The sequence below is a fragment of the Oryctolagus cuniculus genome, chromosome 11 (assembly GCF_051225735.1).
Source record: "Oryctolagus cuniculus isolate XC-2025 breed Fujian yellow rabbit chromosome 11, ASM5122573v1, whole genome shotgun sequence".
NCBI classification, from domain to species: domain Eukaryota; kingdom Metazoa; phylum Chordata; class Mammalia; order Lagomorpha; family Leporidae; genus Oryctolagus; species Oryctolagus cuniculus.
In genome coordinates, this window is record NC_142877.1 from 53,414,579 (window position 1) to 53,435,811 (window position 21,233).

General features: G+C 47.1%; 1 protein-coding gene across 12 annotated transcripts in view; it reads right to left on the bottom strand.

The window, feature by feature from the left end:
- Nucleotides 1-8,691: 8,691 nt before the first annotated feature.
- CERS5 (ceramide synthase 5) overlaps nt 8,692-21,233 on the bottom strand; it is a 35,004-nt gene continuing 22,462 nt past the window's right edge. For 2 of the 12 annotated variants that reach the window (XM_070052214.2, XM_089308309.1), the window contains 8 exons: nt 20,759-20,816; nt 16,298-16,348; nt 15,391-15,483; nt 13,897-14,025; nt 13,690-13,796; nt 12,507-12,663; nt 10,821-10,929; nt 8,692-9,600 (listed from right to left, as the gene is read on the bottom strand). In XM_070052214.2, coding sequence (XP_069908315.2) covers nt 9,587-9,600; nt 10,821-10,929; nt 12,507-12,663; nt 13,690-13,796; nt 13,897-14,025; nt 15,391-15,483; nt 16,298-16,348; nt 20,759-20,816 — 718 coding nt within the window. In that variant the 3' untranslated portion in view covers nt 8,692-9,586. Of the gene's footprint in view, nt 9,914-10,484; nt 10,617-10,820; nt 10,930-12,506; nt 12,664-13,689; nt 13,797-13,896; nt 14,026-15,390; nt 15,484-16,297; nt 16,349-20,758; nt 20,817-21,233 lie in introns of those variants that run through there. The other 10 variants (XM_070052218.2, XM_089308307.1, XM_070052213.2 and 7 more) reach the window with 8 other exon arrangements.

Genomic DNA, 21,233 nt, shown 5'->3' on the forward strand with positions numbered 1-21,233 from the left:
GCCGGTGCTGTGGCTCACTAGGCTAATCCTCCGCCTGCGGCACCGGCACCCCAGGTTCTAATCCCGGTCAGGGCGCCAGATTCTGTCCTGGTTGCCCCTCTTCCAGGCCAGCTCTCTGCTGTGGCTCGGGAGTGCAGTGGAAGATGGCCCAGGTCCTTGGGCCCTGCACCCACATGGGAGACCAGGAGAAACATCTGGCTCCTGGCTTCGGATCAGTGCGGTGCGCCAGCCGCAGCGCGCCAGCTGCAGTGGCCATTGGGGGGTGACCCAATGGCAAAGGAAGACCTTTCTCTCTCTCTCTCTCACTGTCCACTCTGCCTGTCCAAAAAAAAAGATAAAAAAAAAGATGTATTTATTTGAACAGCAGAAGATAAAAATCTTCCACTTGCTGGCTCACTCCCCAATGGCTGCAACCGCCAGAGAGCTGGGCTGATCAGGAGCCAGGAGCTAGGAGCTGCTTCCAGGTCTCCCACACCAGTGCAGGGGCCCAAGCATTTAGCCATCCTCCACTCCTTTCTCAGACCATAGCAGAGAGCTGGATCAGGAATAGGAAGAGGAAAGCTGAGACACAAACTGGTGCCTGTGTGGGATGCCAGTGCCACAGGCCACAGCGCTGGCCCCCCACACCTTGTTCTTTAGTTTTTGTCTTTAGCTCTTTTGCATGCTTTGATCCAGCTTCCTGCTAATGCATCAGGCAGTGTAGCAGATGACAGCCCAAGTACTTGGGCTCCTGCTACCCACAGAGGAGACCTGGATCAAGTTTGGGGCTCTTGGCTTTAGGCTGGCCCAGCCCTGGCTGTTGGGGGTATTTGAAGAGTCAGCCAATAGATGAAAGATCAGCTGTTTCTGCCTCTCCCTCTCTGTCACACTACCTTTCAAGTAACTAAAAATAAGTAAACATTAAAAGGGGGGGAGCTGGCATATTGGATAAAGCTGCCACTGGCATCCTTTATGGGCACCAGTGCAAGTCCCGGCTGCTCCACCTCTGATCCAGCTCCCTGCTAATGAGCTTAGGAAAACAGCAGAGGATGGCCCAAGTGCTTAGGCCCCTATACTCTTGTGGAAAACCCAGAAGAAGCTCCTGGCTTTAGCTTGGCCCAGCCCTGGCTGCTGGGGCCATTTGGGGAGTGAATCAGTAGATGAAAGGCCTCTTTCCTTGCTCCCTCTGTAACTGCCTTTCAAAGAAATCTTAAACAGCTTGGGTTGGCATTGTGGCACAGTAGGTTAAAGTTGCTGCCTGTGACACTGCATCCCACATGAGCACCACTTGGAGTCCCTGGTGCTCCATTTCCAATCCAGCTCCCTGCTACACCTGGGAAGGCAGGGGAGGCTGGCCCAGGTGCTTGGGTCCCTCCACCCACATGCTTCTGATCCAGCTGCCTGCCAAGTCTGTTTCTCCGAGGTTTACCCTTGAGCTTCTGATAGATCCACTTGCTTGATATACCCACTTGGGTATCCTGCAGTCCTAACTTGAAATTTCCGTGCCTGACAGCATGTCTTCTCTTCGGCATTGCCTTGCATTTTCCTCGTAATTTAGTTCATGGAACTGTCATCCACCTTACCACTCAAGTCAGAAACAGGGGAATTTGACTAGATTATTACCTGCACTCTGCTCCCACAAGTAATTGTCTTTTTATCACTGAAACATCTACTTACTTTTAATCTATGTCATTTCTTGCAGAAGTCTTTTCATGGTCTTGGTTCCAGTTTTCTTTCTCTCTTTTTTTTTTTCTATTGACAGAGAGCTCACATCTGCTGTGTCACTCCCCAGATGGCTGCAGTGGCTGGTACACTGCCAGAAGGCCAGAAGCTACATGAGTAGCAGGAACCTAATTATCGGAGCTGTCACTGCTGCCTCCCAGGGTGTTCATTAGTAGGAAGATGCTTTCATGAGCAGAGCCAAGTGTGAAACCCACGTCACCTGATACTCAACGGGAGCCCCCATCACGAGGCTAACCCCCTGCTCCCATTCCAGTCTTGCTCTCATTACGTTTGTTACACTGCCTTCAAAGACATGTATTTGGAACGGCTTTGAGTATGGCACTCACTCTCCTGCTCCAGATGCACTGTGAAGTTTAACACAGGCAGTCAGCTGAGAATCCCGGCCTCCGGGCTGACGTCTTGCCTGTTTAAGTTCCAGCTGCTCTGCTTCTGATCCAGCTCCCTGCTAATGCACCTGGGAAGGCAGCAGAGGATGGCCCAAGCGCTCAGGCCCGTGCACTCACGTTGGAGACCAGGATGGAGTTCCCGGCTCCTGGTATCAGCCTGGCCCAACCAGGCTGAGCATTTGGGGAGTAAATAACAGATGGAAGATCTCTCTGTACCCCCCACCCCCTTTTCCTCTGACCTTAAGGTAAGTAAATAAATCTTAAAGAATCCCTGGCCTACAGAGTTATATTCTAGTAAGATCTGCCTGCCTGTATGGTTGGACCACACTGTCTGTTTTCTCTGAAAAGAACAGCCTGTCTACTCCCACCTCTGACCTTTCACCCTCCCACACTGGGCCAAATGTCTGTAGAAGACACAACTTTTTCCTCCTAAAAATCTCTACCTAAGTAGCCAAGACAATTTTGAAAATGAACAAAGAAGATATTTTGGGCCTACCAGATATCAAGACACAGCCAACAGCTAATAGTAATCTAAATGGTGTGGTATCACTGCCAGTGTAGACAAAGAGGCCAGTGTGTAGACAAACTCAGAAACAGATCAGTGTATGCATGAGAACCTGGGATATAATAGAGGGTAACATCACCAAACCACAGGGGGAAAGCAGGGTTGGAATAAATTCGGACTCGCACTCTCTGTTTAATGACACTTACATGGGGGCTGGTATTGTGGTACAGCAGGAAAAGCCACAGCCTGTAATGCAGACATTGCATTTACTCCACTCCTGATCCAGCTCCCTGCTAATGTGCCTGAGAAGGCAGCAGCAGATGGCCCTAGTTTGCCGTGGGCCTCTGACACCCATGTGGGAGACCTGGATGTAGTTCCTGGCTCCTGGCCCAACCATGGCTGTTGTGACTACTTGGGGAGTGAACCACAGATGGAAGATTTCTTTCTCTCTCTAGACCTTTGGGGAATGGTATGCTCTTTTCTCAGACCACTTAGGAAATATACATTTATGTTCTCAAATTAACATGGAGAGCAGGCCTGGGGCTTAATTCTCAAGTCTCCTATCCCACAAGATCAGGCTCAAATTTCCTTTTGCCGCATGCACACACACACACACACACACATACATACATACACTGAAAAGGTTTTTAAAAAATTTGAGGGGCCGGTACTGGGTTAAGCTGCCGCCTGCAGCACTGGCATCCATGTGATTACTGGTTCAAGTCCTGGCCATTCCACTTCTGATCCAGCTTCCTGCTAATGAGCCTGGGAAAGCAGCTGAGAATAGCCCAAGTGCTTGAGCCCCTGCATTCACATGGGAGACCAGGATGAAGCTCCTGGTTCCTGACTTTGGCCCAGCCCTGGCCGTTGTGGCCATTCGGGGAGTGAACCAGTAGATGGAAGACTACTTTCTCTTTCTGCCTTTCAAATAAATAAATACATCTTTGAAACAATTTAAAAAAAAATGTATTTGAGAGGCAGCAAGAAAAAGAGAAATAGAGCATGAAAGAGCTCCTTTCTGCTGGTTTATTCCTAAAGTGGTGTGTCTGGTCAAACTAGCAAACTCAACCCAGGTGTCCCGTTAAATGGCAGGAACCCCAATCGAGCCATTTCCATTGCCTCCCAGGGTCTGCACTGGCAGGAAGCTGGAGTAGGAGCCGGAGCTGTTAAACAAGCCCAGGTACTGAAATGTTGGACAGAGCAACCTAACTAGTAGCCCTGTAGTCCTGTCTCCTGTTGTTGGTACTAAAACTCAAGTCCTTGTTAGGATTCTCTCATTCCTGTGCGAACTCAACCAGCTGTTCTGCCATCTGCTCTTTTTATCTTTTTGTCTCTTTATTGGGAGCTCAGCTAGACATAGAAAAAAAAATCACCCACCATTTCCGGATGTTTATTTTATTCTGCATTAAGCCACAACTGGCATCTTTCATATATTTTATTATGTCTCTTCTAAAATGCTTATATTTTTATTTGAAAGGCAGAGCATTTTTCTTCCACTGGTTCACTCCCTAAATGGCCATTAACAGCTGGGGCTGGTCCAAGATGGGAGTTGGAAGGCCAGAACTCAATGCAGGTCTCCTGTGTGGCTGGCAGGAACCCAGTCACTTGAACCATCAGCACTGCGTCCCAGGGTGCACATTAGCAGGAAGCTGGGATCAGCAGCGACTTGAACCAAGGCACAGGTAGAGTTAAAGACAGAGAGACAGAAAGTTCTTCCTTCCTTTGGTTCACTCCCCAAATGGCCGCCAAGGCTGGCGCTGCGCCAATCCGAAGCCAGGAACCAGGTGCTTCTGGTCTCCATCACATGGCATCTTAACTGCTGTGCCAGAAGCCTGTCTCCGTTTGTTAAAAAAAAAAAAAAAAAAAAAAAAAAAATTATTTGAAAGGTGAAGATACAGAGACACAACAGGGAATGAGATATTGAGGTCTCCCGTCTGCTGGTTCACTAAACACCCACAGTGGCTGGGGGCTGCCTCCCAAGGTGTGCATTAGCAGAAAGCTAGGGTTGAGAGCAGAGCCAGGACCTGAACCAGGCATTGCAATATAAGATGGGCCTTATTATCTTTAATGGCCCTGTTCCGTTTTAAAGTTCTCTTTACTTTGCCAAGAACAATTTAAAGTAGTTCTCACTGCACTGTATTTTTTTTTTTTTTTTAAACTTACTGGAGTGTGAGCCCTTTAACAGAAACCTGGTCTTGTTCACCTTTTTTTTTTTTTTTTTAAAAAAAAAGACATTTATGGCCAGCGCCGCGGCTCAATAGGCTAATCCTCCACCTAGCGGCGCCGGCACACCGGGTTCTAGTCCTGGTCAGGGCACCGGATTCTGTCCTGGTTGCCCTTCTTCCAGTCCAGCTCTCTGCTGTGGCCAGGGAGTGCAGTGGAGGATGGCCCAAGTGCTTGGGCCCTGCACCCCATGGGAGACCAGGAGAAGCACCTGGCTCCTGCCTTTGGATCAGCGCAGTGCGCCAGCTGCGGCGGCCATTGGAGGGTGAACCAATGGCAAAAAGGAAGACCTTTCTCTCTCTCTCTCTCACTGTCCACTCTATCAAAAAAAAAAAAAAGATTTATTTATTTGAAAGTCAGAGTTATACAGAGAGGAGAGGCAGGGAGAGAGGGAGAGGGGAGAGAGGGGAGGGGGAAGGAGAGAGAAGGGAGGGGGAGAGGAGGGAGGGGAGGGGGAGAGAGGGAGAGAGAGGGAGAGGGAGAGAGAACGAGTGCGCAAGGCCTTCCATCTGCTGGTCCACTCCCTAATTGGCCGCAGTGGCTGGAGCTGTGCCGATCAGGAGCCAGGAGCTTCCTCTGGGTCTCCCACACAGGTGCAGGGGCCCAAGGACTTGGGCCATCTTCCACTGCTTTCCCAGACCATAGTAGAGACCTGGATCAGAAGTGGAGCAGCCTGGACTTGAAACGGCGCCCATATGGGATGCTGGCACCACAGGTGGCAGCCTAACCGCTATGCCACAGTGCCGGCCTCCATCTTTGTCTTCTTAGCTTCTCTCACAGTGCCTACCACAAAGCAGGCACACAGTGTGTTATTGAACTGAAAATATGTCCCTGCATGAATACTTGGATCTGAATTTTAAAGAACTTGCTTTAAATTCAGAGAACAGGGGTGGATATTTGGCCTAGTGGTCAAGATGCCTGCATCCCGAGTGGGATCTTGACCGCTGCCAAATGCCCGCCCCAAAGACACTTGTTTTTGAAACTTCAGAGAGTTGCTCATTGAGGCAAGATTAGATGTCTCAAACATGCTACAATACATCCCATTTCACATGTTCTTCTTCAGTGACCCTACCGCTTGCCAGTCAAGAGGCAGAGTCTATCTTGGATCTGCGCATTCCCTGTGACAACTTTGGTCAGGAAGATACAGTGGAAGGGATATGTACCAATTCTAGACAACCCTGTCAAATGGCCTAGTAGCTTCTGCTTCCTGCCTCTTAGAACCCAGCTCCCTGTGCAAAGTGCAAGACAGCGGAGGGGTCCCGTGGAGGCACTCAGTCGACAGCTCCCGAGGTAGAGCCGATAGCCAGGCAAAGTGCATCCACCCCAGTTGAGTCTTCAAATGCTGCCACTCCCAGCTAGCTGCCTTCTGACTGCGACACCTGCTACTCCCAACTAAGCTTAAGCAGCCAACCAATCATGACCAATAATAAGCTATCCTTTTAAGCCAGTGTGTTTTAGGGTATGTTTTGATTAGTGTGATAGATAAGTGTAACACTCACTTATGGAGTGGGGATAATAGTTCCTGCTTTTCCATATGTGTTTTAAAATTCAGTTATTGATGTGAAATCACTTTCATAGAATAAAGCACTACATAACATTTCTTTTTTAAAAAAATTTATTTATTGGAAAGGCAGAGTTATAGAGAGAAAGGGAAAAAGAGTGAGAATCTTCCATTTGTTGGTGGATTCTCCAAATGGTCACAACAGCAGGGGCTGGGCCAGGCTGAAGCCAGGAGCCTGGAACTCCATCTGGGTCTCCCATGTGGGTGCAGGGGCCCAAGCACTTGGGCCATCTATCTGCTGCTTTCCTAGGCACATTAGCAGGGAGCTGGATTGGAAGTGGAGCAGCCAGGATTCCACAACCAATGCTCATATGGGATGTCAATGTAGGCAGCAGCTTCATTTGCTGCACCACAATGCCAGCCCCTATTTTGCAATTAAGTTAAAACCCTTTTACATTCAACAGAGGAAAGGTCATGCCTTGTTTCTCTTAAAGATATACCTTGTTCTCTGGTAGGGAGGGTGTGAGTATCTTACTCTCCACTAATTTGGGTCTTTCTTTGCAGGCATGAAAACTTCTCAGGGTATCTACAAAATTGGTGTTATGACAGTCTCACTGTGCCAAGAACACAATTATCTCCTCACTCTGTACTCAAACTCCCTAGCACCCCAGCTTTCACTCCCACTCCAACCGTACGCACTTAGTTTCTTCACAGAACAAAATCCTGTTCCTGTAACCGATCTTTGTTCGTCCAAGGCAAACTGTGATGACTGTGCCTCTGGATAAATGTTCCTTTAACATCCATTCTTCCTTATTATGAGGTGTTGGAAGTGGTAGTACAGGCATCACTATGGTGAATATAGAGGATATACTGGTTAACAATACAGACCACGGGGCACAGGTGTTCTGGCGCAACGGTGAAGCCCCACTCGGAACACCCATATCCCATGTCAAGAGTGCCTCCTCCAAGTCCTGGCCCCTCCACTTCTGAACCAGCTTCCTGCTGATGTGCATCCTGGGAGGCGGCAGGTAATGGCTCAAGTGCTTGAGTCCCTACTACCTGTGTGGTGACACCCAGATGGAGTTCTGGGATCCTGGCTTCTGCTTGGTTCAGTCCTGGCTGTTGCAGACATTTGGGGAGTGAACCTATGTGGAAGAGTCTCTCTCTGCCTTTAAAATAAAGTAGAAATGGGAAAAAAAGAATAGAGACATTGGGTTTGACTTTTTAAAAATATTTATTTATTTATTTGAAAGAGAGAGAGAGAGAGAGAGCTTCCATTCACTGGTTCACTTCCCAGATGACCACAACAGCCAGTTGGGCCAGGCTGAAGCCAGGAGCTTTATCCAGATCTCCCACTTGGGCCATTTTCTGTTGCTTTGCCCAGGCCATTAGCAGGGAGCTGGATCTGTAGTGGGGCAGCCGGGACACCAACTGGCACCCATGTGGGATGCTGGTGTTGCAGGAGGTGGCTTTACCCACTATGCCACAGTGCTAGAGTTCTTACTGGTTGTTTGACCTTTATCGTATGTGTTTAATACATTGCCTGACATGCATGCAGTAAGAGCCATGGACTAGCTATTATTATACCACTTGGTTGCACAGTTTGATTAGTTAGGCCAACCAACCAAGATTCTATTAACCAAGCAATTGTTCAGATTTCAAAAGGGAAATATTTTGTCTGATGTTCGAAAGCATTTTCAAAATTATGCTTCTATTTAACAGTATGGGAAGCTGAACAAATGACTACTTAGAACTCAACTTTCCCAGGCTCTACAGGAAGTCGTTTTAAAATCCAGTCTCTCAGTAAGCTAAGTTTAGGAGGACCAACGTTCCTAAAATGTAGTGAACATCAAGGCAGTGTCTGAAACTTGGAACAAAAGGCTATTTCTTTCTATTTGTAGCGTTTCCCCGACATGATGCGTCCATATATCTTAATGTACGTAGAGCGTTCCTAAGTATTTTGATAACTGGAATGTTCACTAAATGGAAAGTTATTCTGAAGAATGAAAACCAGACCTAAACTAGAGAAAAATCTGGATTAGCATGAGTACTCTAGTGGCTACAAGGGAAAACATCGACTTAGACCCACTTAACAAAATTTTACAATGCTGTCTCTGAGAAATGCATATATATAACCAAAGGTAACCCCACTTTTAAACCAAAGCCTCCGTTGTTTTATTTTTCGTCAGTATTGTTCCCGTGACCCATTGGGCATGTTTACTCTTTCTTTAAATATTAAGCCCTAAATGTAGGCACACCCTGGGAGAAAGAAAAAAATTTGGTGTCCAGGGCCTTTTGAGTCAGACCTGAAAAACATTTGGGATAGAATCACTGAGCAGGGTGAGACAGGAGAGGAGGGTTGAAGCACTTTTAATCACGAGAGAGTAAACAACAGTATCAAATCAGGAACAGCTCACCCAGTGGCTGCTGTCCTCCGGCCCTCGGCTCAGCCTCCGCCACCCCCCTGCCTGCGTACCATGAGCAAAGTGCAGGGAATCAGCAGCTGTCCCTGTCGTCACCAGGTGGTAGGAAGGGGATCTAGTTAGAGGCCACGGCAGTCTGGCCATCCGCCCAGGTCTGTGTTTCTATACAAAGTCTTCAGTGGGGATTCCAGCTCCAAAAGAGGAACCGTGCAGGAGCCGGGAGCTGAGCCGGCTTGCTCCATTCAGGTGGTCCGGGTTTAGAGCCTCAGGGCCAGGGCAGTAAGGGAGGACAGTCCAGAGCCAGCAGAATTCACATGCAGCCAGATCCGGGTTGGAGGTGGGTGCAGAGAGGGCCAGGAGAGGCCTTGTGGCCCCGTCCCGAGTTGTGCCCCAACCCAGACAATGAAACGCATGCATTTACACACACATACACGCATGCACGCATACACACACACACACACACACACACACACACACACAAATAACATTATTTAAAGGACCTGGAGGCTATTAAATACAAAATGGCAGAGTTTTTTTAAAAAAAAAAAGTGAAAATATTTGCTTCTTTGATTCTCCTCAGTGCCTTGCAGTCCCCTAGTCACAGGTGTGTAGATGTGGGGTGGCCCAATGGGCGCAGGTCACCAGTGGCCCTACAAGTCCATGTGTACTCGAGTTCCCATACCAACCACTTCACTCTTCAGCCCAGTGGCTGCCTCCCATGTGGCCGTTCACACAGCTGGCCCCGTTGCTGGGGCAGCTGCCCTGCGGGCCCTTTGTGTAGGCCGCCACGTCTTCTTCCTCTGAGCTGCTCTCCACGTCGCTGCGGTCATCCTTGGACACCTGGGCGGCACGAAACCAAAGGCAGCAGAGTGAGGATAGGGTTTTCTGGAGAGGATCAGAGGCAGATTAAGCGCACAGAGCCCACATCCGAGCCCTGTTCCCAGTCTGGCCTACTTTCTGGCGACATCTGACTCCCGAGTATTATCTGGAGCACGTTGTCAATGTGCTTTGCCTGCTTTCTGTTTTCCTCTCTTGTCAGCTCTGATTCTGTTCTCTACGGAGTAGAAGATGCTTTGGGAGAGGGAGTGGACCTCTTGGCTGTGAGAACTGACATCATTCATGGAAGCTCCAGTTACCCCTTTTCCTTCTACACCTCAAAGAACAAGAAAGTCCAAGTCAAACAACACATATGACAGTCACCACTGCTTCCGCCTTCTGGTGCTGTGGATACTGCTTTATGCCTATTGGTTACCCTGAGTTTGATCTCCAAACCTGATCCCTAACAGCTCTAGCAGAAGTCCTACTATTCCTGGGCTCAAGCATCACTATTTCATGATACCACACCCCCATCTTCTCTCCTCTCCGATCATCAAGGTCACTTCTCTTGTGACACTCAGTACCCACAAGGTACGTGGTACAGTGGGGAAAAAAATGGATGGGCAGTTAGTGAAGAGGATGTCATCGGCCAACCTACACCTCCAAGTGAGCTTTTTTTTTTTGCAATTTCAAATGAGGAGTTTGGATAAGAATAGTGTTTCCGAATTCAAGCTACCCTGCAAGTCAAAGGTATTTAAAGTCCCATGGATCTTAAATGTGAAGAAGAAAAACCCAGGGAGACCATTGGCAGACTTCTGACCTCTGAACTCAAGGATAATAAATGTATGCTCAAAACCAAAACCGAAAAGTGAGTGAGAGGAAGGAATCAAAAAGAAGCAAGCCACAAATGCTGCTCCCAGGAAGTGGCCATTTATTTTGGGTCAGTTCTGTGCTCAGTGGTTTATTACAGCTGTGGACTTCTGATCGTTAGAAAATATTCATCAGAGGGCAGAACGTCTCCACACATGAGGGAAAAGGAGCTTCAAAAGCAAAACAAAATAGACTCAATTCTTGCTTCCAGTTAGGAAGGGAACCCGGCAACCCCAGCTCCAGTCACGCACAGCCCCCCAAGGTCAGGAGAGAGGGGACGCTGGAGACAGATCCGGGGAACAGAAGTGAGCAGGAGGAGCACCACGGTCCGGCAGGCACGCTTCCCCCGATACTAGAAGCACAGATACACTTACATGCAAGAGATGAAACTGTCCAGCTCCCACCAGGCATAGAGAAAAGGAAGGAGGTGAGAAAAGAGTGGAGAGTACAGAGTCTGGATCTAGTCCTTCCTGGACAGGCCACCTGGTCAGGAAAGAGAAGCAGAGGAGAAGAGAGACGTCCAGTAGCCACAGCAAGCTGCACGCTCTGAAACCCATTACGGTCTTGGAGAACAATGACACAGGAGAGCGTAAACACCCAGGCCCCATTCTGCCCAGCTGTCCTGGAGCCCGCGCCCTTCTGGCAGAGCCCCGCCACCTGGGATTCTGTGTCCCGGAGGCTGAAAGGCCTGGCTGCCCGGCCAGCAGGCTGACTGCTTCCCAGCTTGCAGGACCCAGGGGTGCGTTTCTTACTGATGGCATCTTTCTTTGTGCTCGTAGTCTTTTACACCAAATGCTTAGGGTCCCTGCCTCGTACCAGCAAGGGGTGAGGCAGGTAAACAGTTCTTCACGTAGACTACATCATGAGTATCACAGCATGATCATCTTGGTGTAGCTTAGAAACCTCAACACCCCACTCCAAAGCACTCTAACGATCGGCCTCTACGCAGTTTATATCTGGGTGCTCTGCCTGTGGTTGCCTTTGAGAAAAGGCCCTCATGCGGAAAAGAAAAATGCGAAATCCCTGGAAGTAGGGCAGCTAAGGGGCAGGACATGGTGAACGCCACCTCTCAAATTCTTTAACAACAGCCATTTTTTTTTAAAGATTTATTTATTTTACTTGAAAATCACAGTCACACACACATACACATACACACACACACACACACACAGAGAGAGAGAGAGAGAGAGAGAGAGAGAGAGAGAGGTCTTCCATCCTCTGGTTCACTGGTTCACTCCCCAGATGGCCGCAACAGCCGGAGTTGCACCGATCCGAAGCCAGGAGCCAGGAGATTCTTCCAAGTCACCTATGTGGGTGCAGGGGCCCAAGGACTTGGGCCATCTTCCACTGCTTTCCCAGGCCACAGCAGAGAAAAGGGTCGGAAGTGGAGTAGCCGGGTCTCCAGCCGGCGTCTGGCGCCCACATGGGATGCCGGCACTGCAGGTGGTGGCTTTACCTGCTACGGCACAGCGCCAGCCCCATGACAGCCATTCTTAAGAGACAGGAAGATGGTAGATCTTGCTTCTTGCATCTGTCAGGCCTCAAGGGCTAAACATTCATGCTGACAGAAAAGTTAAAAATTCTGGAGCCCTGGGGCTGGTGCTGTGGTGTAGCAAGTAAAGCCACTGCCTATGGTGCTGGCATCCCATATGGGTGCCAGTTTGAGTCCTGGCTGCTCCACTTCCTGTCCAGCTCTTTGCTATGGCCTGGGAAAGTAGCAGAAGACGGCCCAACTCATTGGGCCCCTGCAACCATGTGGGAGACCCAAAAGAAGGTCCTGGCTCCTGGCTTCGGATTGGCCCAGCTCCAGATGTTGCGGCCAGTTGGGGAGTGAACCAGTGGATGGAAAACTTCTCTCTCTCTCTGCCTCTCTGTAACTGTGTTTCAAATAAATAAATAAATCTTAAAAAAAAAAAAAAAAAAAAAAAATTCTGGAGCCCTAGGCTTTGTGCTTGGTGAGCTTGAACAGATGGGACTCCCCAGGCTACAGAGCAAGAGATGGCCTGCGGGCTAATGCCCATGTTCCCACACAGCCCAAAGAAACCATCTCGCATCCTCACCTTTCCTCGGATCAAGGCTTTGAAAGCAATTCGTGCAATAAGGTAGGACCAGATGACATGTAGGACCTGTAGGATCAGGAGAAGGCCATTGAAGAGCCACCAGGAAGGATAGGGCCCGATCATCTCCCAACTCTCAAAGAGGGTCGTGTTCAGAATCCTGGAAGAGGAGTCAATTGTCAGATTCTAGAGTTAAAGCCGGGCAGAGCCCTGTGTGCTTCTTCCCCATACCTTACATCAGCTGAAGTTCCAGGGACAGGATAAAGGAGAGGAGGGGACTACAGGGTATTCTACTTTTTTTTTTAAAGATTTATTTGAAAGGCAGAGTTAGAGAGAGAGACGGCGATCTTCCATCTGCTGGTTCACTTCCCAAATGGCAGCAATGGCTGGTGGTAGGCCACAACAAACCAGGAGCCCAGAGTTGCTTCTGGGAACCCCATGGGGGTATGCAGGGGCCCAAGCACTTAGGCCATCTTCTGCTGCTTTCTCAGGTGCATTAGCAGGGAACTGGAAGGGAAGTGTAGGGGGATGGTCTTGAACCAGTGCCCATTTGGAATGCCGACATTGCAGGTAGCAGCTTAACCAGCTATGCCACAGTGCCAGCCCTCAGGGTTTTCTTTCTTAAAGATAGTAGAGATGTAAATCTTATGAATGGATATAAGGCACATTGTTAAGCATGTCAGATATGCAGAGGTTCAAAAAACTGGATCAGTAGTAGGTGCATCCAAGATAGTACATAGATGATTCCCCCAGAAGAAGCAAAATTTCCATTCCAGAGAGTCATCGACTTTGCACCATAAACTGGTGAATGTAGAATTGTGTGTGTCTGGGGCTGGTTTTGTGACAGTGGATTAAGCTGCCACTTAACACACCTACATTCCACATCGGGGAGCTGGTGTGAGTTTTGGCTACTCTGCTTCTGATCCAATTGCCTGCAAATGTACCTGGGAAGGCAGTAGAAGATGACCCAAGTATTCGGGACCCTGCTACCCACGTGGAAGACCTGGATGGAGTTCCAGGCTCCTGTCTTCGGCCTGGTCCAGCCCTGGCTGCTGCAGAGGGAGTTCTATGGAGAGTCAGCTTAGGTCAAGGAAAAAGCAGGACCCCAGGGTTCTTGGTGTTCTCTATTAGCTGAAGGGTATCACTACTAAGATACCTACCACAGCTCCACAGCCCTGGCACCTACCAGAATGGATAGATTCCTAGACGAGTGACCACGAACACAGCACTGAAGATCACAAAAAGGGTGTCACAGAGCCTCTGATACTTGGCATAATTTGCTAGCTTGGCCGCCTGGAGAAGGGAAGATAAGAATTGAGTCGGGGGAATCAGTTCTTGCATAGGAAGAAAAGGACAGAAAAGGATGACGACCAAAGAGAAGCCGGATTCTCACCTCCAGCAGGAAGTCTGAGGCATCATGAAGACACATGACCAGAGTCCCCACCCGGACCATGTTGTTGATGTAAGAGAAGGTGATCAGCCCGATGGTGGCCAAGTGATGCACAAACATAATCAGGAAGTCCTAGGAAGGAAAGGAAATAGGTGAGGTGCGGGCAAGGTTGTAGCAGTGCTAGTCAAACCATCACCTTGCATTATTCTCTGAGCATCTGAGCCTGCCTCTTGTAGGTTCCATTCTGGTTAGAGTCTCCCTGAGGAAGCTGCCTAGCATTTGACCCAGAACGCCTCCCCCATCAGTGACTGACCCAGAGCCTATGTTAATGTAGCCCAAAGCACAAAACACAGCAATTTTCTTTGATGATCTTGCAAGTACATAGTCTATTATGTTTTAAAATTCATATACATATTTCAAATTATATTAAAATTTTAACAGGAGGATCTGTGTGCCCTGATCATAGGTAATGAGAGGCATCAAAACTGATTATTAAATTTCTATGTTAACAAAACTAACAGATTAGTTTCAAACCCATAAATGCTAACCCTGGTTACCCTCACCCAATACCACATTTAGAGATGCTGCAACCACATTAGGTCAGGTAGACATCACTGAGAACATGAAGACTTTGACCCTTCTGTCTAGTTGTATGAAACTTAAGTCACTTCTAGGGGCAGACACTGGCTCAGCAGGTTAAACCACTGCCAGTGAGGACAGCTTCCCACATGAGCCCTGGTTTGAGTTCCAGCTGCTCTACTTCTGATCCAGCTCCCTGTTAATGCATCTGGGGGAACAGCAGAAAATGGCCTGAGTACTTGGGCCCCTGCCATCTGTAGGGGAGACCTGGACCAAGCTCCTGGCTTCGGCCTGGCCTAGCAGCAGCCATTGTAGCCATTTGGGAAGTGAACCAGTAGATGAAAATTACCTCTTTCTCTCTTTCCCTCTCTCCCTTTTTCCCTCTTCCTGTAACTTTACATCCAAATAAATAAATAAATCTTAGAAAAAAAAGTCATTTCTGTATGGGCAAGTCAATTCACTTCTTTGAGTCTTTGTTTCTGAAACAAATCATAAAATCCCTTCTGGTTGACATTCTTTGAATAAGTGAAGTAAGTAAAATGGGAGGGAAAGAAAAGAGATTGGGGTGGTGGTGTCCTGGTGTCACACAAAAGCCAGAAGCAACTTTTCTAGAAATCAGGCCTTGATATCCTCAAGTCCTGATCATCTTCTGAGTCTTGTAAAGTATAAGAAGCACAGGCAGCACTCCTCTTAGCTGGTTCACGGTCCTCATCCTGGACAGCCCTGAATGTCTTCAACAGACGCGATTCTTAATCAAGTCTCCTTTCTGGGAGCGTTACCAAGAGCTAAAAGTTCTATCACACCTACTTTCCCCCTCTTTGGTGGGCCTGTTAAGGAGGAGAACCCCATGGCAATGATGGTAGCTGTTAGAAAGGAAGATTTAGTAAGTTAAGGAGTTGAGCGAGTCCATGTCCTCACCTTTCTTTTAATGTCTATAAATTGAGAAAACATGAGAGACCAGTAGAAGGCCAATTCCATGACATAATAGTAGTAAAGTCCACTTGAAAGAGGCTGGAAGAGAGAAAGCAATAGTTAGAATACCAGCTAGTCAAAGATATATTCCATCTACACCACTTTCTCCTTCTCAGAGGACCAATATGCCCCCAATTATAAGACATCTTTCCTCTCCATCACCTCCCAAGATCTGCAGCAGCTAATAGATTTTTGGACTGGCATGAAGATTATTAAATCTCTTTTCTCCGCTCCTACACACACACACACACACACACACACACACACACACCCTTAGTACTCAACTTTTGGAGATGAGACATAGTTACTTTATACTATAGCCATCAATCAATACGTCTAGAATTCTGGACAATTAGTGCTTTTCAAGGAATTAAATTTACTCATGCTTTCCTCTCCCAACCCTCCAACAGTTCTCTCACATTTCTCCGGTATAGATTAGAACCAAGATGAACTGAAGGGAAGTCTACATTGTCCTTGATATAGACAGGACACCTGACCAGAAAGTACCTCACTACGTACAGGAAAATTACTTCTTTTCCCCGCCCTGGAGGGGAACCTGGAACAAAAAGCTCACTGGATTTCACTGCCACGGGGGCTCCAGAAACACCCAGATTATCCTCTCAGTCTCCCTAAAAAAATACTAGGGCAAATGCCATCTGTCCTGGGACTAACAATGCATTCTCACCCACCCTACTTTGTACACATACAACGGGACTTCAAAAAGTTTGTGGAAAATGGAATTAAAGTTTATCTTGGTAGAAAAAAACTTTGGAAATCCATGCATAGGTTTTGTGGTTAGCATACATTTCCCATGAACTTTCTGGTCCCTATCTCGAAATGGCTCAGGTCCTACCTGATATGGATAGCTGTGCCAGCACTGTCGGGTGTCCCAGAACCAAGGGGACTGAAAAGATAAAACACATCATCCAAGTTAGTCCCGGGACTCTCAAACATCTTGCTTCAAGATCTCCCCGGTGTATTCCCCTTCTTTCCATGCTATGGGCTAAAGAGGAACACAACAAAGAATTGTCCTTGACAGATTCTTTTTTTTTTTTTTTTTTTTTTGGACAGGCAGAGTGGACAGTGAGAGAGAGAGACGGAGAGAAAGGTCTTCCTTTGCCGTTGGTTCACCCCCCCAGTGGCCGCCACAGCCGGCGCGCTACAGCTGGCATACCGCGCTGATCCGAAGCCAGGAGCCAGGTGCTTCTCCTGGTCTCCCATGAGGGTGTAGGGCCCAAGTACTTGGGCCATCCTCCACTGCACTCCCTGGCCACAGCAGAGAGCTGGACAGGAAGGGGAGTGACCGGAACAGAATCCGGCGCCCCGACCGGGACTAGAACCCAGTGTGCTGGCACCGCAGGCGGAGGATTAGCCTAGTGAGCCGCGGTGCCAGCCTCGACAGATTCTTTATGAATCTCTAAAGGATTGAAAAATGGCTAGGTTATTCTTCTACAAGGAAGTGTTATAAACACAAAACTATGCTATGAGATAAATAAGGACAGGAAGAACTCGAGGGTAGTTCTGGGAAAACTATTACTACCTGGGATATAAAAACCTGGGAAGCAGGAAGACAGTGACACCATGCAGCAGTCAACAGAGGGGTTGATTCCGTGGTGCATCAGCATAAACTGCTGCTTGCGCCGTTCGCATCCCATATTGGAGTGCTGGTTCAGGGCTTGGCTACGGCTTCTGATCCAGCTCCCTGCTAATGTGCACAGGAAAGCAGTGGATGCTGGCCACCCACATGGGTATATGGAGTTCCAGGCTTCTAGCTTTGGTCTGGCCCAGACCTGGCTGTTGTAACCATTTGGAAAGTGAACCAGTGGATGGAAAAGATACCTCTCTGTCTCTGTCTGTTACACTGCCTTTCAAGCAAACAAATCTTAAAGAAACAAAGCAAGGGGCAAGTGTGTGACACAGCAAGTTAAGCCACTGCCTGTGATGTCACTGCCTCAGATCCAGCTCCCTGCTTATTTAGTACTGGGAAAGCAGCAGATGGCCCCAACAACTGGGCCTCTGCCACACATGGAAGAGCCAGATGGAGTAACAGGCTCCTGGCTTCAGTGTGGCCCAGCCCTGGCCATTGCAAGCATTTGCGGAATAACAAAGATAGATCTCTCTCTCTCTCTGCCCCTCCATCTCTCTAACTCTGCCTTTCAAATAAATAAATAAATCCTTAAAAAACCAAGAGCTCTCCATAACAGGTTCAAAAACCAAAAGAAAAAATTCTCAGTGAGGACATTTAGCCTAGCGGTTAAGAAGCTCTCTTCTGAGGGCCGGCATTGTTACATTTCGCCAACTGCTTGGGACATTGGCATCTGTATCAGATGTATCGAACCATCTGTATCAAACTTGTACTCTGTTCAATTCCTGGCTGCTCCACTTCCAGTCCAGCTCCCTGCTAATTTATCTAGAAACACAGTGGAAAATGGCTCAGCCAGGTCTCAAACCGGCACCCATATGGGATGTCAGCATCACAGGCAGTGGCTTAACCCATCACAACATAATGCCGGCCCCCAAGATGGAATTCTAGACTCCTAGTTTCAGCCTGGGCCAGCCCTGGTCATTGTAGCCATTTAGGGAATGAACCAGCAGATGGAAGATCTCTTTCTTTCTCTGTCATTTTGCCTTTCAAATAAATATAAGTATTTAAAAAAAAAAAAACACAAAAGATGCCTACTTCTTATATTGCAGCACCTGGATTTGATACCCAGCTCTGCTGCTAACTCCCAGCATTCCTGCTAATGAAGACAATGCGAGGCAGTGGCAATGGCTTAAGTAGTTGGGTCCCTGCAACCCATGTGGTAGACCTGGATTGAGTTCCCATCTCTTTGCTTCAACCTAGCCCAGCCCTGATATTGCAGGGAATTTGGAGAGTGAACCAGCCGATGGGAGTTCTCTGAATATCTGTCTCTTAAATAAATAAATTACCAAAATAAAATAAAAATCTCTAATGGAGTTAATTGTCCATTATATCTATGCTGTTGAATTTATTACTATTAAATTGCTCGTTATATTATTTTATCCTTTCAATGTCTGTAGGACCTATAGAGATACTCCTTCTCCCTCATAGATAATTCCTATTTTCTTTTTTTCCTAAGAGTTTACCATGTTTTTTTAAAAATAATTAATTTATGGGCCGGTGCTGTGGTGTAATGGGTAAAGTGCCGCCTGCAGTACCAGCATCCCATATGGGCACCAATTCTCGTCCCGGCTGCTCCACTTCTCATCCAGCTCTCTGTGATGGCCTAGGAAAGCAGTAGATGATGGACCAAGTGCTTGGGCCCCTGCACCTATGTGGGAGACCGGGAAGAAGCTCCTGGCTCCTGGCTTTGGATCTGCACAGCTCTGGCTATTGTGGTCATTTGGGGAGTGAACCAGCGGATGGAAGACCTCTCTCTCTGCCTCTGCATCTTTGTGACTCTGCTTTCCAAATAAATGAATAAATCTTTTTTAAAAATAATTTATTTTTTTATTTGACGGGCAGAGTGAGATAGATCTTCCATCTATTGGTTCACTCTCCAAATGGCTGCAACGTTAGTTTATCAATTTCAATTAAATTTTTCAAAGAACCAACTTCTGGCTTTATTTTACCAATTGGTAAATTATTTCATTAATTTCTACTTTTTAAGATTTATTTTCTCCCTGTAACTTACTTTGGGTTTATTTTACTCTTCTTTTTCAGATTAGAAAGTAGAAATTTATATCATTAACTTAAACCTTTCTTCATTTTAAATACAAAATTTAATGCTATGAATTTCCACTTTAGTTTACTTTAGCTGTATCTATGCAATTTGATATATTTTCAGCATCGTTCAATAAAAATATTTTATAATTTCCCTTGCAATTTCTTATTTGACTCACAGGCTATTTAAAGAGTTAACTTCAAAATACTTTCCATCTTATTATTATTGATCTTTTTTTTTTTTTTTTGGACAGGCAGAGTGGACAGTGAGAGAGACAGAGAGAAAGGTCTTCCTTTGCCGTTGGTTCACCCTCCAATGGCCGCCGCCGTGGTGCGCTGCGGCCAGCGCACTGTGCTGATCCGATGGCAGGAGCCAGGTGCTTCTCCTGGTCTCCCATGGGGTGCAGGGCCCAAGGACTTGGGCCATCCTCCACTGCACTCCTGGGCCATAGCAGAGAGCTGGCCTGGAAGAGGGACAACCGGGACAGAATCCGGCGCCCCGACCAGGACTAGAACCCGGTGTGCTGGCGCCACAAGGCGGAGGATTAGCCTGTTGAACCACAGCACTGGCCTATTATTGATCTTAAAATAATTACATTATGGTTAAAGAATACATTCTGTAAGATATCAATACTTTGCAGTAATTTATCAAGACTTTCTTTATGGTCCAGCACATGGTCCAAGGTGTTCCATGTGTACCTGAAAATGATATTTATTCATCAGCTGTCGACATGGTAGTCCACGAATGTCAACAAGGTCAAGTTGGTGGATCACGCTGTTCATTATCTTTTACATCCTTAGTGATGATGTTTTTGGTCTACTGATTTAGCCAGTTACCGAGGGAACAGCATTAAAATCTCCAACTATGTGCAGTCGTCTATTTCATTCCTTCAGTTCTGCCTAGTGTTTGCTTCCTCTATTTTGAAGACAACGATTATATCATTTAGAGAGAAACCATAGGGTACAGGGGAAAAATATGCAATCAGGAATCAAAAGGCCCAGAATTCTTTGACTTTGACACAAGTGAAAAGTAAGAATAATACCTGTTTCACCCACTTGGAAGGGGTGAAATTGATTCCATTTCTCTTTGAAAGAACAGGATTAAAAAAAAAATTTTTATTTATTTGAAAGGCAGAGTTACACAGAGAGAGAGAGAGAGAGAGAGAGAGAGAGAGAGAGATCTTTCATATGTTGGCCCACTTCCTAAATGGCCACAACAGCTAGGGCTGGGCCGGGCTGAAGCCAGGAGCCAGGTCTCCCATGTGAGTGCAGGGGCCCAAGCACTGGGGCAGTCTTCCATTCTTCGGCTGCTTTCCCAGGTGCATTAGCAGGGAGCTGGATGGGAAGTAGGCTGACACAAGAACAGGGTTTTTGTCAAGCACTTGGTAAACCATCAAGCACTATTCTAATTTAATTCTTTCTATTGTTATTAGTATGACAAGAGGGCTCATGAGGTCACTGAAGTCAGCCCCCAGAGGTAAGGCAATCTAGTAGCATACAAACCTGGGCTGCAGGCATCACAGAAAAATCTTAGGGAAACATAAAGATCTAAAGGAACTTAACTGTTATCTCCAGAGATCTATACATGATTAGAACACAATCAGAAGGCCAGAGAAAGTTCAGACTCACCGACCAGAGAAATCTAATTCCGTAGCAGAATATACATAAATAAAAAGTGAATCGCCACCTGGGTGGGCAAAATGTACAGGTTAGACAAACGTCTAGTCAGCAGAAAGTCGCTGTGGGAAGCAAAGACCGCAGATCCAGGGAGAAGACAGTTATTCGTGAGCCTAAGTCTTCCAGAATAGGGGCAAATACCGTTGCCTAAAAACCAGTCTCCTTCCAGCCTCTGCCTATAGCAGACTTCCACAAGTACATATTGGCTTTAACACACTTTTCTTCCCTATCAGACACCCTGGTATAATGCTAATGTTTGTCTTTGCATGGCATGACTAATACAATACTCTGCTCCTAAGGCTGATTAGTGAAAACCACGCGAAATGAAGGATTATATTTCCTAGTGGAGAGACATTTCCCACAAAAACATCACTTAAACTGCTGACCCTATCAAGATGTACGAGAATGTGCTCCTCTATCTACCTAA